The sequence below is a fragment of the Podarcis melisellensis genome (genome assembly GCF_964234715.1).
Source record: "Podarcis melisellensis genome assembly, chromosome: 5".
In the NCBI taxonomy this organism is placed as follows: Eukaryota; Metazoa; Chordata; class Lepidosauria; order Squamata; family Lacertidae; genus Podarcis; species Podarcis melisellensis.
In genome coordinates, this window is record NC_138537.1 from 21316210 (window position 1) to 21334998 (window position 18789).

Below are 18789 nucleotides of genomic sequence, written 5' to 3' on the forward strand. Positions count from 1 at the left end.
CCACCCACCCCTTTACCTGTAGCTATGATGTGCATTATGCAATAAGATGCCCCCTCCCCCTTCACAAATTCACTGCCCCATTTTGCTGTCACAACCCCTGCTGGCCCTAGCTCCCATTGTCTATGCATTGGGTTGGAAGGTCTGAAGCATGAAGTTTCCGCTAAAGACATGGACCCCTCCATTTGGAGCCCTGCACCATCAGGAGAGAGTGTTCTTGTGCTCGGCTCCTACTAGAGGGTTTCCCACAGGTATCTGGGTGGCCACTTTGAATACAGGATGCTAGACTAGATGGACCATTGGCCTGACCCAGCAGGGATCTTCCTACCGTATATACTTGAGTATAAGCCAACTTTTTCAGCACATTTTTTATGCTGAAAAAGCCCCCCTCGGCTTATACTCAAGTGAGACGGGCGGCAGTGGAGGAGGGTTGAGTGGCCCGAAAGGAGCTCTTTCTTGCTGCTGGTCCCGTTGCTGCTGCCACCACCACTAGGTTTGTGGTGTGGTGAACTGGCTTATTAAAAAAGGTAAAGGTAAAGGGACCCGAACCGGCTTATACTCGAGTCAATAAGTTTTCCCAGGTTTTTTTGTGCTAAAATTAGGTGCCTCGGCTTATATTCGGGTCAGCTTATATTTGAGTATATATGGTGTGTTCTTCCAAGTTAGTCATGACTTGCTGTTGACGGGGGCAGGGGGAGCGCAGTGATCCCGGCACCACGATCCAGGTGGGGGTGCTATCATGTCTGCCCCCCCCCCTGTGCTGGGCAGCACGCCCCTGCGGGTGCGCGCCACGCCCCCACCTGCATGAAGCTCCACCACTGCCTCTAGCAAAGATCTTACAATGCAATGTCTGTTGAATAAATTCTCCAAAGTTGAATTCAACCCTTTATCATGCCCAAGAGCGACGATAACTTTACCAAGATAAATCTAGAGTCACTCCACATTTGTCTTCTGCTGTTTCCTTATATTTTTTCATGCAGCAAAATAAAATAGCTTAAGCAGTTGCAACACTTTATATGAACATCATTCCCCTGTCAACAAATGTAATTGTATACCATAAAAATAGAAAATCTGCTTCCCATAAGGAACATAAGCCTACCCACTCAAAAACCAAACCTACAATAACAATGGTAACTAAAATGCAAGCGTTATTTTTACAAGAGACTTCTGATCTTGGTCTTGCTAAAGATTATTGCTTTTAAGTCGATGAGAATTTTTTAATGGACTTTTTGTGTGTGCATATTAATTCCATATCCTATAATCGTACAGTTCATTATTCCTTGACAATTCCCTCTAGATGCATAGCAGAATTTCAGCACTTCTGGATTTCTGCCAGCTAGATCAAAGTAGGAAACGGCTGGGTGATGCTTCCTAGCCCTCTTGAGTCTACTGCAGATATTATCTGGGAAACAGAACTGTTCTTTAAATATTACTTAAGGTCTTGTTTATGTCTTGATTTCTCTGACCCTAAAGAAAAAGTGAAGAGATGGGTACAGTGGTACCTCAGGTTAAGTAATTAATTCGTTCTGGAGGTCCGTACTTAACCTGAAACTGTTCTTAACCTGAAGCACCACTTTAGCTAATGGGGCCTCCCGCTGCTACCGCACTGCTGGAGCACAATTTCTGTTCTTAACCTGAAGCAAAGTTCTTAACCTGAAGCACTATTTCTGGGTTAGCAGAGTCTGTAACCTGAAGCGTATGTAACCTGAAGTGTATGTAACCTGAGGTACCACTGTAGTATAAAATCATGACTTTCCAAATATATCAGCTACCTTTTAAATGCAAACTTTCTATTTTTTTATCTCACTTCATGAGATCTATACTCTATGTCCTCTCTGCTGTTTCTGAAGAATGAATTGGCAAGGTCTTTCTTACACCTTCATTGTACTCATACTTCAATATTGCCTACTTCCTAATGAGATTCATTTTCAGGGTTCTGAGCTGAAAGACTGTTGGGGTTGTCAAACTTTTTACGGTAGCTTCTTCTGGCCATAGTTCATTTATTCTCCACATGTGTTGTTGTTTTTATCAAAAAGCTGGCTGCCTCAACTGTCTTTCAGTTCAAAACACTGGAGTTGATGCCCATTAGGAAGCAGGTGGGCCGTTTTTCACACCTTCATGAAACCCCCTGGAACAAATCACTATCTATATATCAGCAGCTGTTCCTGTATTTCCTGATTGGGAAAACAGCCGCTGCAGGACAAAATTGACAGTTCCCCATGTTTCCATTTGAGTAAAAGAAAATATGCTAGGAGATCCACCTACAGATCTCCTGTGTAACATGTAGCTTGGCCCTGTGTCTGCTTCTTGCTAGGTTTTCATGGCTGATACTGGAGAGGAAATCTAAGCCACAATCCTATGTATACTGTTTGGGAGTAAGGCCCATTCTGGGAATGACATCTGAGTAAACGGCGTTTCCGTGTGCTGCTCTGGTTCGCCAGAAGCAGCTTAGTCATGCTGGCCACATGACCCAGAAGCTGCACGCTGGCTCCCTCGGCCAATACCCTTTACCTTCAAACAAGCATAGCAGACCCTCCAAGTGTCCCTATTTTCCAGGGATGTCCCTGATTTAGAGAAGCCATCCCAGTTTCTGATTTGACCCTGGAATGTCCCTCTTTTCCTTAGGATGTATCTACAGTGGTACCTCGGGTTAAGTACTTAATTCGTTCCAGAGGTCCGTACTTAACCTGAAACTGTTCTTAACCACTTTAGCTAATGGGGGCTCTTGTTGCCGCAGCGCCGCTGGAGCACGATTTCTGTTCTCATCCTAAAGCAAAGTTCTTAACCTGAAGCACTATTTCTGGGTTAGCGGAGTCTGTAACCTGAAGTGTATGTAACCTGAAGCATATGTAACCTGAGGTACCACTGTATTTTCATTGGAGAAATGTTGGATGGTTTGGCGTTATCCAATCTCCAAGGCAATCCTGTATAGGGAAGGTTTTTCTAATTGTTTAAAGTTTTATTGTTTTTATATATGTTGGAAGTTACCCAGAGTGGCTGGGGCAACCCAGTAGGATTTGTGGAGTATAAATAGTAAAATTATCATTATGGAATGGGACGTCGCCATTTTCATCAGAGAAATGTTTGAGGGTATGGCATAGACTGCCCATCTTTTCTTTTACAGATGTTGCACTTGTGGCAGTTCCTACTGATCTAGCTCGGCCTGTTCACCCATTGGAATTGTATTCCTTTCTTCTTGGCCTCTTCTTCCAATTTTACTAAGCTAGAAGAGCACTACAACCTCATTCCCTAATTAGGATTTATAGTTGCCAATCACTTTCCTCATTTATTTACCCTGTGTACAATATACAAGACACTAGAGAATTTGAAAGGGGTCAGTGCTCCCCCTTCTATCTTTATACACATTTTGCTTGAGTTATTTAAACAAAGACTTTCATTAAGTCTGTGTAACATGTTTATCCCAGCTGTACTTGAGATTTTTATTTTTCACGCAAATGCTCAAGTGGTTCGAATTCCTCCCCCACAAGTGTTCTGTGGATTTTATTTTTCTGGTAAAGTAGTCACAAGATTTGAAACCAGCAGCGTTCACTTTATAAAACCATCTTTTTCTCAACTGAATAGGAAAGAGCCAGGATCTGCCTGATCTACTTGGTTAATCAGCTGGCCAACATGGAGCATTCATTTCACCATATTCTTCTGCTGGAGATCAAGCACATCACAGACACCTTCTCCAATATCCTGGGCATCCAGAGCAGAGACATTTATCGTATGAGCAACAGTTTCACAGCCATAGCAAAACTTCTCATCCAACAGCTGGAAAATGACGCCACTGCTGAGAGCAGGTAAGCCCAGTTCTTTTGTTCCTTTATATAGGTGACATAGCACATTAATGAATATATGTGGCACCTTAGATGTGCTATGGTCACATTTAGTGTATCAGGTGAAAAATATTTAACCATCAGATGCCTTTCTATTTTTAAAAAAAATATTTATAATTTTACAGGGGAAAAATACAATTAATCATACATTTTCCAATAAACGTTCAATTAAAAAAATGACTTCCTTTCTACCCTTCCATGGTTTTGTCATGGTTATCTTTTACTGCTGCGTATTATAGTTAATCAACACCTTCTTTTCTCAACTTTATTCTCAAGTTAACTTATACTGCTGAAATTACTCCACACCTGCTAACCTACTAACATGTTTACAGTATATATATTTTTAATAATCTACAGACATTTTCCAATCCTCCTTGAAGGCTGTCTCATTTTGTTCTCTAATTTTACTAGTCAAACTTGCTGATTCTACATATTCCATCAATTTCAGCTGTCACTCCCCTTTCGTGGGTATGGCCTCCTCCCGTGGTTTTGGGGCATATAATATTCTCGCTGCTGCAGTCACATACACAAACAAATTCTTTTGGCTCTTTGGTGCACCTGGTCCAATTATCCCTAGAAGAAAAGATTCTGGTATTTTGGGGAAAGACCTCTTAAATATTTTTTTTTATCTCATTATGTATCATCTCCTAATATCCCTTAGCTACTCTACAAGTCCACTACATATGATAAAATGTACCTCGGACACATTTCTTAAAGGATGGTGTTTTCTTATCAGCTGTGGTCTGATGACTGGTCATGTAGATCAGTTATTGGAGGATTTTATAATTGCTGAAGTTTCAGGAGGAGGCTCTTCTCTAAACCCTGGAGACCCTAAATATGTGCTACCAGCTCATATGTGAGTTCTGTAAGGCAAAGGTAAAGGGACCCCTGACCATTAGGTCCAGTTGTGGCCGACTCTGGGGTTGTGGCACTCATCTCGCTTTATTGGCCGAGGGAGCCGGCGTACAGCTTCCGGGTCATGTGGCCAGCATGACTAAGTTGCTTCTGGCGAACCAGAGCAGCGCACGGAAACATCGTTTACCTTCCCGCCGGAGCGGTACCTATTTATCTACTTGCACTTTGACATGCTTTCGAACTGCTAGGCTGGCAGGAGCAGGGACCAAGCAACGGGAGCTCACCCCGTCATAGGGATTCGAACCGCCGACCTTCTGATTGGCAAGTCCTAGGCTCTGTGGTTTAACCCACAGCATCACCCACATCCCATGTGAGTTCTGTAGGACAGCATATTTGAAAACAGCTTGTCATGCCATAGTGTGCAGGGGTAAGACTTCCTGAAACCACATTGTCCCTCACTGTACACATTGAGCATTGAATACATGGAAGAGATTCCAATGGCCAGCAAAGAGCTTACCTTACAAGTGGTAGAAGAGATGCGAATAAATCTCATATCAGTCAGCTTATTAAGGTACCTGAGAAGGGAAGGATAAAAAGGTCTGTTTTCTGTTTTCTGGGAAGTATTTGAAAGTGCGACTCCATTACTTAGCAGCATGGTTCAATTACTTTGAGGGACTTTGGCTCATTTACTACTGAAAGAAAGGATGTATTTTAAAAATAGCAAGGATATACCACAGGCATTTTCCCATTCAGCCGCTCTCACACAAATACCCCAAACTTCTTTGTCAACTATAGAGTTGACAAAGCAATTTGGGTGCTTAGCAGAGGAAGCTACGGAAAACTACAGAACAACTCTGGCGTGCACTGAAATGTTTACCTCATACATCTTTAGATTGTACCCAAAGTTAATAGTAATATACCTATATAGTGTTCCAAGTATTTTATCTAACTTATCTCTTTAATCCTTAGAGTAGCCCTCTTTAAATTATTGCCATATCAGTAACCAAAGGATGAGAAAACGGAAACTTGAATAATGCCACCTAGCAAATTTATGGCAGAGCCATTCTCTTAGCCACTATGCTATACCAGCTTTTTGGTGCTACATGTAAGAAATTTGCCCATTTGCTCAGACATTTCATGCTTCAAAGGGAATACAACTAGTACCCAAATAGTCAGATTCTCTTTCTTGCTTCACACATCGTTCATTGTTTCTTTGTGTCAACCGCTTTGAGGGTTTTGGTTTTTGGGTTTGTTTTGGTTTTTTACAGTCAAGTGATGTGTACATTTTATGAAATAAGATAAATAAATAAATAACTGGTAACTATAAATTCATAGTTTGAGATGTTTAAGGAAACAGATAAAATAGTATTGGTCTATGGGTTGCATCCAGTTCTTCATGAATGGAGTAGCCCTAGCACAATGGGACTTTCCCTTCCTATGTACCCCTAAACACTGCTTGAGGAGGGGCCCCCACCCCTCTGGAGCAGATTATAAGGGGGCTGCAGGGGAGAGGATAAAATGAGGAAGTTCGAGTGAAAATCTGATGTGTTGGACACATCCCTATAACTGTATTGATATAGCTACACGCTACACTTTTAAAAATAGCAGATGTTTTTCAAGTCTCCTTTCTTAATAAACCCAATAAACATTAGCTAAGGCTGAATATTGGATTATAAAAGTTTTAGAAAAGCCTATTGTAACTGCTACAAGCATAACAATGAGCACCAGTCTTCCTGTCTCACATCTAATACCTTAAAATCCCAGCAAACATCTCATTTCACTTTCCACTGGGGTATATTTCCATTAATGTGATATACCCAGCTGTTTTTCAAATAGCTGTCTATTAGCTGTACGCCACTCAGCTTCATAAACACTTTGCTGTACTTGCTTCCCAAAGCAAGTTTTAAATGTTTTCATATGCTCAGCTCTTTAAATGGTTACATTTTATTGAACTTCTAATAAGTCCTGTTCCTTGCACTCGATGCAAATAGCCATTTTAAGTGCAAGCATACAAAAAACACACAACCCATGTTGTGTTTTCAAAGCCTTCCTTTAAAATGTTAGTGTGTCCAAATGAAAAAGAAAACAGCACAAACTATGGACACAAACCTGTGAGAATTTAACTCTATTGATTCCAATGGGAGTGCCCTTAACTTCAGCAAAATCATTGGATTTCAAGTGTGCTCAACTTTGACTAGCATGTGCCTAGTATTTTAAAAGCATTCACTCTTACAATAAAATAGCACAAAACCTGTAAGGATAGAGATATGTAATTATATTATTTCGTCTATCCCTAGTGTGCTCATCAATGAGTGAGTGTCGTATTAAGTAAAGCAAAACCATCTCCTCTGTGCAAACACAGTTCGACTCAAACCTGGTGTGATAATATATGTCCAATGAGGACAAGTCGTTTTTGTTGTTATATGCTACTAATGTGCAGTAATCCCTTTTAAATTGCATGAGATCCTCATCACTGGTATTAAGCAGATTTTGAAAGGTCAAGAGGAGATGGGAAATCACACATATGATAAGATGCAACACAGATGTCACTGACAATACAAATATGAAAAGCAGCCTTAAGCTTGCAGTGGGAGCCAAAATACTGGATAGAATTAAAAATAGATGTAATGGAAACTTAGTGGACTTGAAATTCTGCAAATGTCAGACAAACTAACCTGGCAAACGTGATAAAAATATTAATTACTAATAGCATTGTATCAGAAAATTGAAGTGTATGCCATATGTATCTCTAAAGGCAACTCATAGAGGGAAAAACCTATCCCTGAACTCCAAGAAGTGTTCTGGAAGCCCAAAGGAGGTTGGGAGGAGTCATTCTGCAGACAATCCGGGACACTCGTTTTTTCATCTCAAACTCTCATGGGAGCCAGCTGGTTCTCACACAAGACCAAAAAATGAGCATCTTTTGATCTGGTGCTCTGGCACAAGCCAAGTGACTTTGCACTAGAGTGCTGGACCGAAAAACCGGGACATTTCAGGATCCAAAGAGAAGCCAGGATGGCTTCTGTAATTCCAGGATGTACCTGTTAAATCAAGATGGTTGAGGAGCACCTGAAATAATAAATCATGAATCTGAGAAATAATATATCATAAATCTGAGAAAAAACAGGACGACACTGGTGTAAAACAATACTTGTCCCAAATTCCCAAAACCGGGTTCACACTTTTCCCTGGAGATTGTTGTGGTAGAAATGTAAGTTCTTCCTCCAATATAAGCCAGCAAGATTTGAACTATAAAATGGTGGTTTTCTTGAGTCAAAATGAGAGCATCCCTAAACATTTTTAGGGAGGGAAAGCACTGCCTATAGGTGACCTGCAGAGGCACCACCACAGTGCCAGACAGCCAAACTCCTCATACTGTACCAGACTGTTAACAGGCAAGCCGTGTGTGTGTGTGTGTGTGTGTGTGTTTGTGTGTAATGACCAGAGTTGCGAGGCAATGCAATCCATGAATTTCCCAGTCTCCCTCAGCTTCCCATGGAAGATAACTTACAGGTCTCACTAAATTCAATAAGAATGTGTGCCAATCATCTTCATTAAAACATGCCAGGACTTTATTAATCTGCCCTGAAGAACTGCAATAGGACAAGTGGTATTTGTATATTTAATTTTTTTTGCATTATATTGTTACTAACTCACAGGACCACCACTGTTTAGGATTCCAGCCAGTTAGACAGACAGCCTGTTAGGCTTTCCTCCAGGTTAGTATAAGCTGTTACATAAAGAGCACCTTGTTGGCTTATATTGGAGGAAGAACTTACATTTCTACCTGAACATTGCAGATTCTCTCCCTGGCCTTCTTCCCACCCCACCCCAAATCTTCAGGGAAAAGTGTGAACCTGGTTTTGGGAGTTTGGGACAAGTATTGTTTTACACCAGCGTTGTTCTGTTTTTTCTCAGAGCTATGATTTATTATTTCAGAGGTAAGAACAGGATTTGGTCTTCAAGGGCAAGGATCCAAAACAGGATCTGTTAGGGACCTCTAAAACAATCTCCTCTTGTTGAGGGTAAATCTCTCATCTTATGAAACTGGTTTGCTCACAGGATTGATGACAGGACATGACAAATCCTTTTACTTCAAGGCAGCTGTCTTGTGTGCTGTCAAAAGCTGAAGCAACAGAAAGTTATACGTAAAATGAGTTGGTGTTTTCTGCTGGAGTTGTGTTTGCAACATGCACAAAGCCAGTTCAGCGCCAATAGGTCTCAGCTCTTTAACAAGAAGGTTGATTCCATTTGTTACTATTTCCTGCCTGTTACTTCACTTTTTACAAATATTCAGCTTAACACTCCTTGGCTTCAATCCGTCGTCTGTCATCTGATAGGTGTAGTTTATGCTTGTGCTTCAGATACGTCCCTCCAGTTGAAGTCACTGGTATGTGAACAGGAATAATGGCTTCCTCCCAGGTTGTCGTTTTAAACCATTAGAGATGGTGTAAGGTAGTTTGAAGTAGAACGTGGGATGAAGAAACTCAGTGCTGCGAAGTTGGACTGGGTGCACACATAAGCTATCTGCTATTCTTTCCTGAAAGAAATGGTGGAGATAGGAAAATGGCAACACTTAGGTCAGTACCACGTGACCCGGAAAGCTGTCTGTGGACAAACACTGGCTCCCTTGGCCTGAAAGTGAGATGAGCGCCACAAACCCATAGTTCCCTTTGACTGGAGTCCTTTACCTTTTTACCTATATAGTGAAGCTCACAGATCCGCAACGGTTGTACAGCCTGAACCCATTTCTTACATGGAAAAGCATTTCACTTCATAATTATTCAGTGTTTGAAGTAGCCCTGACTCTGAGGTCAGATGCAGATATCAAAGCTGATTTTGAATTAACAATGTAATTTGAAAATTTGTGTGTCGACAATAATTCATTCCTTCAGGAAACCTGCAGTTATTGTACTTATAGGGAAGTGACTTTTCATGCAGTACTTGTTGGCCTGAATCCTTTGACATGGGGAATTCTGCATATATCTGATGTAATTAAAACCATGTGTTAATGAAAACCATGCAGTATTAGAATGCCCCGGCCCCCTGCTGATCCCAAAGATTCAGGTCATTCAAATGTGAATGAAGAATTTTAATACATAGTGATTTCATCTTACAAATCAACCATGGTCAACTTAACAACAAACAGAAAATGCAGATCTACCGAAACCTCCCAACCACAATTCTTGAGAATAACAAGGCATGAAATTTTCATTGTATCCTTTTTTTGTTTTGTTTATTTTTCTTAATAGCCGGATGAACTGAATCCCTTTTCATTGTAAGCGAGGCTTGATCTGCCATATCTGATTTGGCTCTTGCAGGCCTTACACCTTTTATTTTCACTGCCATTCGTCCATTTTAAGACAGCACTTTGCCAAGATAAGCAATGTTGAAAGTGCATGATGATATTGATGTGCTCTTTGGAAATGATCCAGTGTAGGATATTTTTTCCCTAGGGCCATGCATCTTGATTATGACCATTTGCTCTTAGGAAGGTTCATATCAGGGCTCACTAAGCAACTTTTCACCATTGCTCAAAGCTTTTTCAGAACCACTAAAATCACTGTAAGTAGAGATCCTCCTATAGAATTTATTTTAGTGCAAGTCCTTTAGGTAGAGCAGAATGCTAATCACTTTGGGCTAGATAGCTTTATGCAGGTTGCCCCTGAGCTCCCACCTCTTCCTATATTGGTTGCAGGGAGATTTTAATACTGGCGAACCTCTCAATCTTGCTGTAAATATTGCTGAGATAATGTATGAAAGGCACTTAGAACAGTTTCTGGGCATAGTGGGAAAGTTTATGAAATATCTTCCAAATGTCAAAATTCTAGGGCTATGATGATTTACTTAGAGTAGACCTCCTGAAGTTAATAAGCCTAGCTAAGTTAGGTCCATTGATTTCAGTGGTCTACTCTGAGTGAAAGTTAGCTGAATACCACCCTAGAGTCTGGGCAGAACATCTTGGGGTAAAATCTATTCACAATTTTCACCAGTAATTAGTTTTATTGCTGACTCTTTTCCTAGAAGAGGCAAGAGAGGAGGAGACATATCTCACAGTTGTACGTAGTATGAAGGCTATAAGTGAAGCATTTCATGCTTGTTCCATTAGTCTTACTTTCCAGCAAACAGTTTGCCTGGAAAACCACATTGTTCTGGAGGTCAGCCTGGACGTAAATAAGCAGAATACAATGTTGTACCCCCTGAAGAGGATCTCCGGGGACAAGATTTTTGGGGCTGGCTTTGGCGAGGCAGCACAGAATCCTCTATTCTGAGAATTCCACTTGTGTGATATTTGCTAACTAGAGGAGTCTTAAGCCAAGTTAGATACTTTATAGATTGCTAAGCCATAGTAAACAATGTACATGCAAATGTAGAACAAAATGTCCCCTTAAAAACAAAAGACTGTTACAAACATTTCTTTTTATGACCTGACATTGATGCTGACTTGACCACATTTTACCCTTTACATATTACATTTAGTGAATTTTCTTCTTTTTTAATATAATCTTTATAATTTATAATTAAACATACTTTTACATCTTATTCAATTTTTTTACTTCCATCAATCCTGTCTGAAAATTGTCCAATCTAATCTCTCAGTATGCATTTCTTATCTTCCCTATTACATTTCAAACTCATAACCAATATCTCTATCTTTTTCTACTTTGAAACACTTCTTATATTTCTCCTTACAAAACCTCTTGTAGTCCTACTAGCGTAATTTGTTGATTACAGTTGCTCTTCAAATAATTCATATACTTCTTCCAATCTTCTGTAAATCTCTGGTCCCGCAGGTTTCGAATCCTTCCTGTCATTTTGTCCAATTCTGCATAGTCCATTAATTTCATCTGCCATTCTTATTTCGTCGGAATTTCTTCTTGTTTCCATTTCTGGATAACAATACTCTTTCCGCAGTTGTTGCATATAAAAACAATTTAACATCTTGCCTATTAATGTCCTGACCTATAATACCAAGTAAAAAGTGAATTTTCAATCAGATCTCCGTACAGTTCATGAGTAGAATAAAGATCTAATAGTAGGAACTCAGAAAAGTTTATGCAATTCATTGTCACAAGATGTAGTGATGAGTTTAAACCCTTCTCAGGTGGTTCCAGAGGGACTGCAAGTATTCAGAGGATGTGCATACAGGAGAAAGTAACACCCCCCACATGTCTCTACCCTAGTATGTGTATGTGAATGCACATCTTCAAATTGCCTATACATGTACACTCAAATGCACATAGGCATCTCTCCCTGTTCCTTCTGAGGCTCTATACTTCCTTCTGAGGCCCTAACCTACCCCTAACTTTGAGCCATTGGTCAACCCCATCACAAAACATCCATAAGCTCTCCCTTTTCCAATCTTGGACCCCTATATAGAATCAAAGAGAATACAATATGGCTAGCACAGCTGTATCTCCTATCCTTTTAAGGCAGGTATGGGGAACTGGATCCAATTGGGGCTAGATTCAGGAGTTACCCAACTTCAGCAGGTCACTTTGACAGGTGGGTGAGGGCAGACACCTGTCAATGATGCCAGGAGATACCACTTCAAAGAAGGAGTTGGGAGCACACTTAGCGTCCACTCCAAATTCTTCCTTCCTTTTTTGCAGCCCTGGCTTTAATGCAAGCCGAGCCTGTGAAGGAAGGAAGGAAGGATCAGGAACACACCTTTCCAGCTGTAATTTGGTTCTTTTTTAATGTAATGCCTTTTTCTGCGTTGGAGATTCAAGGGATGCAAAACTGCTAGATATGCAGCGGTCTTTTTCAGCTCAGGGAAAGAGTCTTACAGGGACACACCAGCTAGTTCCAAGCTGCTACTATATTCAGTGCTATTTTTCTGGGAAAAATAAGTGCCAGAACTCACTATGAACGCCTCCTTTGTTCTCTTTAATGACAATGATGCCCACCTGAGGGGTGCCAAAACTGAGTTCCTGCTGGAAAAAAGCCCTGACTTATATTGATGTTGGTGAGGCTCCACCAAACTGTTTGCAGATGGCTGTTTTGAAACTGACTGTGGGATTTATGGTCTGACAGTGTGGTCTTTTATCTGTGTACTATGATGCTTTTATTGCATTTTTTTGGGGTAAATTAGATTTTTATTGTAATGCAAGTTTTTGTTTTGAATACGATTTATTACTGAAAGCCATTCCATGGATTGTGTTTTGTCAAGGAACAAGGTGCAACTTGTGTGTGTGTGCAGCTATGTTTTCTTGCCACAGTACACCAGGACAACATTGCTTCCAGGCACTCTGGGGGAAAGAAAATGCTAGCACACAGACCCCTGAAGGGAGAAAATGCCTCTCTTGTTTCTGCCACCACTGGAAGACTCCCATCTTTATTCTTTGCAACCCCCTTCCCCACTCCACATTTTGTGCGCCCTGCAGTCTGTCTGGAGGGCACTAAAAAGATTGATTATTTTGATGTATATATGAGAATATGTGTCACCCATGTGCACACACACACACACACACATTTATATACATTGACAGCAAATTAGTTGCAGGTGTCTAAAGGCTGCTCGTTATATATAACACTTTTACTAATCTGTTCTAAATTGCATTTTAGAATACTTGCCTTAGAGATGTCCAGCTGGTATTCAAGATTATATCACTGGGAATTCTTCCTCTAGCTGTTTGCTTAGACATTCACATTTATTTCTCATCTATTGTTCCCTTAATAATATATTCAGCAGTAGCCCTTGAGGCAGTTTGCACAATACGGACATAGCCACACTGCACCCACATAGAGGCCTCTACAGAAGGTGATGATGCCATTGATTCAAGCAGGGGGCAAGCCAGCCTAGGCATCCTCACAGCGTATAGCTGGTGGTGTCAAAAGTCCCCTGTTCTTGAGCGCCAGTGTGGTGTAGTGGTTAAGAGCAGTAAACTCGTAATCTGGGGAACCGGGTTCGATTCCCCGCTCCTCCACATGCAGCTGCTGGGTGACCTTGGGCTAGTCACACTTCTCTGAAGTCTCTCAGCCTCACTCACCTCCCAGAGTGTTTGTTGTGGGGGAGGAAGGGAAAGGAGAATGTTAGCCACTTTGAAACTCCTTCGGGTAGTGATAAAGCGGGATATCAAATCCAAACTCCTCCTCCTCCTCCTCCTCCTCCTCCTCCTCCTCCTCCTCCTCCTCCTCTTCTTCTTCTTCTTCTTCTCCTCACTCATTGTAATATATTTCCACAGAGCGAAATGTTTGAAATTATCTTGTAAAAGTTGCTTCTAAAGTCAATTTAGTCAACTCCTTATGACAGATATATGGTACAGCCTTTTATTTATTTTGGCACCTTTTTACACCACTCTTTGGCCAAATATGACATATGGGAAGGAGCTGTGAGGTAAGACCGACAGTAGAGAATTATATAGCACGAGTCAGAAAGGTGTAGTCCTGGACTAAATGGGAATGATAATCCCTCAAAAGAACCTGGCCATAGATGCACTTGGAATAAACGCTGGCATATATATGGATCCTTAGAGATGCATATATATTTTTTATTTCTACCACCTGCAAAATAGGACGATGTTTCTGTTAATCCCCCGGTTTTTCACTTCTCCTAGGGTAGAAGATGTTGCTGAAACAGAATCTCCTTCTCAGCTGGATGACATAAAATCCACTATGAATGGGAATGAAGATGATGAAAAGCTTCAGGTTAAAAAACAAGCTTTTGAAGAGAAAATAAACATTGACAGCAGTACTCCTGGCTCTGTACGCCGGTATAGTCTTGGCCAGGTTTCTAAAGAAGAAAGGAAGGACATGAGGTTTAACAGGTATGCTTCAGTGCAGTGTGTCAGTGGTTTTGCATGCCGATTGGTTTTCCCATACATAATTTTTCATGGAAAAAAACCCCCAAATGTTAAAGTGAACAGGCAAGTTACATAGTACCTGTGGGCACCAGACATTTAATTGTATCCAGACATCTTGTCAATAACTCTAAGAGCTGGATAAGATCTCCGAGTTATTTGTTTAACCTACCTTGTGCTCCAGAGTGCAGGGGGAGGTGCAAAGGAACACTGGATTTGAAAAAGTTCAGGCAAAAATGAAGATCGCTTTCCGTAAGTATAGCTGGCGAAATTCTTTTGGCAATTTGGACACCTTAAAAGCAAGTTTATAAGCACTGTCAATGAGTGAAAAGTATGCAGACATACATAAATATACAGTATAGTCAAAGCAGATCCAGAGAAAACGAAAGGTACAAATGCAGCAAACCATGGGTTAGAATTAATCTGGCATAATGCAAAATTAATAAAGACAAAGCATTAAAAGAGATTGTATCACATATGTAAAACATTAGGGATAACAACAGCAAAAGAAACCCACCCCCAAACAAGAAAGTCCTATCTAGGGCAGTATTTCTTTGTAAATAATGTTAATCTTCAGCTTTTTAAGATGATGAATTAAACAATAGAACAAGCCAGGTCTGGCGCTAACTGATAGTTAGACTGGGCACCGATCAAGGGCTCTAGGAGCTCAGAAGGGCCCTTCACCAGGCAAACAAAGCTGTGCCACCCTGCCGCCTCCTCGCTGGGCCACTCGGTCATTTTCATGGTGGCATAGCCATTTCTGAACGAGAGTCAAGCTTGGCTCACATCTGCAGTGGCTCCCCACCATTTTCATTGACCAAAAATGCAATGCCCCAGCCCATCAGAGCTATGAAATCTATGGGCTTCATAGATCTTTGTACTAGAGCGTTGCACTTCCTGGTAAATTAAAATGGCAGGCAGCAACCAAGGGTGGGAGCTGAATTTAGCTCCTGTTCAGAAGCGGCACTTCTGCCAGGGGCCCAGTTGCTACAGTGGTGGCAGTGGGGGGTAGGGTGGGGGAGAGATTTGGTTGTGTTGGGTGGTGTGTGTGTTTGGGGGGCCCCTCTGAAGTCCGGTGCCCACTCTGGAACAAGCTACCATGTGATTCTCCAGTAGCAAGGTTTCTTAAAATAATTTCTGATAAATAATCCTGTTAAGAATTTTCAAGTAGAGATGCCAGCTGTCCCAGTTCTGAAATCCCAAGGCCATTATGATCTGAGCCATGTGCCCCTCTAATTTCAGCTCAGTGACTTGGTGGCAGATCTCTGTCAATGCCAACCTTTCCTACTGCTAACCTTTCTTCCACTACCACCTTTTTCCATACAGTCCCAGACCAACCAAAACCCTTTTAGGGCAATTGTAATCATATAGAGGGGTGGAGCAGGTCTGTGCCCTCTGGCTCCACTTCTGCCATCACATCCCCTACCATCCACATATTAGGGAAACAATGGTAAAGGTGAGCCTGGTGTATATGTATGTAGCTCTCGATGTGAGATGGAACACTGCACAATCAAGGCTCCTGATCACATGGCGAACGTACAGCAAGACATCCCTCCCCCCGATGCACAAATGCTGGGAATCAGAGCCAGCATAGCACATGACGTCCAGGCCAGAACTAGTGACACAGGCCCATTCTCTCCTCCACCTAATTACAATAACATAAGGGTGAATACCCCAAAAGGACTCAAGTTGCAAGTGGGCAGGGGCAGAACTGGCAGATACTGTATAAGACTGGCAAAAGCCATCCACTCATTTGATAATAGAAGGCTTCACCGAGTGGTAAGGAGGGAGCAGCTTTTGCCTTTGTTGAAACTTGGATAGTTTTCTGTGTTAATCTCAAAGGCAGAAGAGCATAAATTTACACTGAAATTCCATTTAAGCAGTGCACTTACATCCCAGACCCATTCTTACGAATTTGCTTGGCAAGCAAGTTGCAGCTGACAACATCAGTTGAAACTTTTAAAAAAGTTTAAGTTTTCAATAGAGGTCACATCTTTTTTCAGCGGGAGAAGATGAATCATCTATGAGGTTCGCTCATTTCTCAAGGACAAAACTGTGTATTTCCTTAATTATTGGAAAGAAGGCTAACAAACAAAAATACTTGCAGCAGATATGGCCATTTTGAATGGTTATTTCTCCTGTGCAGTGTGATTAATTTTTTCAGTAGTTTATGTAGTATATACTCTGAGTCACTGTATGGATTTTGGATTTGGATATTATTAGATAAGGTGTTGGCCACAATGAGATGATCAGCAAATATCAGCAGTGAGCCTTGAGCTTTTATGTTCCCTCCTTACCTCTCTCCTTCCTTCACAATCAAACTTTTTGTTAGCAGCAAATAATAGCTTGCAATTTAACCTGACAACTACAATAGGTTTGCACAAACCAGAATCCCAGACCATCATCCCAGACTGGTTTGAGGAAATCGGCTTCGGTTTATGCAAAAGAACTATAGTAAAGGACCCCTGACCATTAGGTCCAGTCATGGCTGACTCTGGGGTTGCGGCACTCATCTCACTTTATTGGCCAAGGGAGCCGGCGTACAGCTTCCGGGTCATGTGGCCAGCATGACTAAGCCGCTTCTGGCGAACCAGAGCAGCGCACGGAAATGCCGTTTACCTTCCCGCCAGAGCGGTACCTATTTATCTACTTGCACTTTGACGTGCTTTCGAACTGCTAGGTTGGCAGGAGCAGGGGCCGAGCAACGGGAGCCCACCTGTTGCGGGGATTCGAACTGCCGACCTTCTGATCAGCAAGTCCTAGGCTCTGTGGTTTAACCCACAGCGCCACCCGTGTCCCTATAAAGCAACTATCGTTTGGTGCTAATTATGGTTTGGAGCTAATTAAGGTTCTTACTCTCCCCCCCCCCCACCATGCATCACAGTCCATTTTGCCTTTTGCCCAAGCCATTTGTTCCTGCCTTTGTTTACACTGCAGGTCCAAAAGTCTAGCTTTGCATGCTGTCCGTTTGAGGAGTGTTCATTCTGACAATGGACAAGAGATGGAGAATGGAGATGTTACAGCCGGCATCTCTTTCACAGATATCTATCTGAGCCAAGAAGCCAACAAATTGCCTTCCAGTGCAGACACTGAAGAGTCACAGCTGGAACAGTCTTCACTTTCGCACCCAAGTATCAAATGTACAGAACCAGAGAATCTGCCAGAACCCGTTAAAGAAAACTGTCATGAAGGGAGCCCGAAGACAATACAGAATCCTGCCGAGTATCAAGATAAGCTTTACTTTCACTTAAAGGAAAATCTCTCTAAAGTGAAAGCATATGTCATGGAGATGGGGAAGAAAATTCCTCTCCCAGATGAGTGTGTTATTGAAGGTAAGAGGCCTGACCCTTTGAAATGATGGGAGCGTTTTAGAAAATACTTTAGGACCTTCTTTTAAGCTGTCAACCAGCCTTCTCTAAGCATGAGTTCTTTTCACTAGCTGAAACGTGTTTCTGCATAACAGCGTTGTTTTAAAAGGCACTGTCTTGAGATTCCTTCTTGCCTCTGCGTTGTTTCTGTGCTTCATTGTGTTTTACCTCATAAAGGACCTGCTAGCAGGCTGCCCTTGCATGTTTGCTGTGTGCTTCTGCTAACAAGTCCTATATGTGCTCAGAGTTCCCAGGACTCTTTTTCATGGGTTGTATCTAGCTTATGCTCAGAGTAGTAGACCCACTGTAATGAATTAGTTGGTCATGAATGCAATGCACTAAGTTCCAAGTATTACTGCTAGTGTATAAAGCCCTAAAAGGTTTAGGGCCAGGTTACCTGAAAGACCGCCTTGTCTCTTTTACACTGGCTAGATCACCATGATCACCTGCAGAGATAATCTTCTGAGGCCCTCCTTCATGTGGCTCCTCCCTGAGAGGTCAGGAAGGTGGCAACACGAGAACGGGCCTTCTCTGCAGTGGCTCCCCATCTGTGGAATGCTCTCCCCAGGGAAGTTCGCCTGGCGCCTTCATTACACATCTTTAGGTGCCAGACAAAAATGTTCCTTTTTAACCAGGCCTTTGGCTGACCTAATCAACATCCTATACCCTTTAAAATGTGGCTCTTTTTTCAGGGGGGGGTGTATTGGATTATTGCTTTTATTTTGATTTTATATATTGTGATTTTTTGTGTGTGAACTGCCCTGAGACCTCCGGGTATAGGGCAGTATATAAATTCAATGAATGAATGGATGAATGAATGAATGAATGAATGAATGAATGAATGAGAAGCCCTCCTAATTTCCCCACAGTTGTATCCTATTGGGTTCATTTCAATGTGAACCAAAGCTTTTAGCATGGTGACTCCAG

General features: G+C 41.7%; 1 protein-coding gene across 8 annotated transcripts in view; it reads left to right on the plus strand.

Moving 5' to 3' along the window:
• Positions 1 to 18789, plus strand: part of VEPH1 (ventricular zone expressed PH domain containing 1) — a 159054-nt gene that overhangs the window by 87983 nt on the left and 52282 nt on the right. For 6 of the 8 annotated variants that reach the window (XM_081910907.1, XM_081910908.1, XM_081910912.1 and 3 more), the window contains 3 exons: positions 3580 to 3800; positions 14252 to 14461; positions 17432 to 17826. In XM_081910907.1, the coding sequence (XP_081767033.1) occupies positions 3580 to 3800; positions 14252 to 14461; positions 17432 to 17826 (826 nt within the window). Of the gene's footprint in view, positions 1 to 3579; positions 3801 to 10147; positions 10257 to 14251; positions 14462 to 17431; positions 17827 to 18789 lie in introns of those variants that run through there. The other 2 variants (XM_081910913.1, XM_081910914.1) reach the window with 2 other exon arrangements.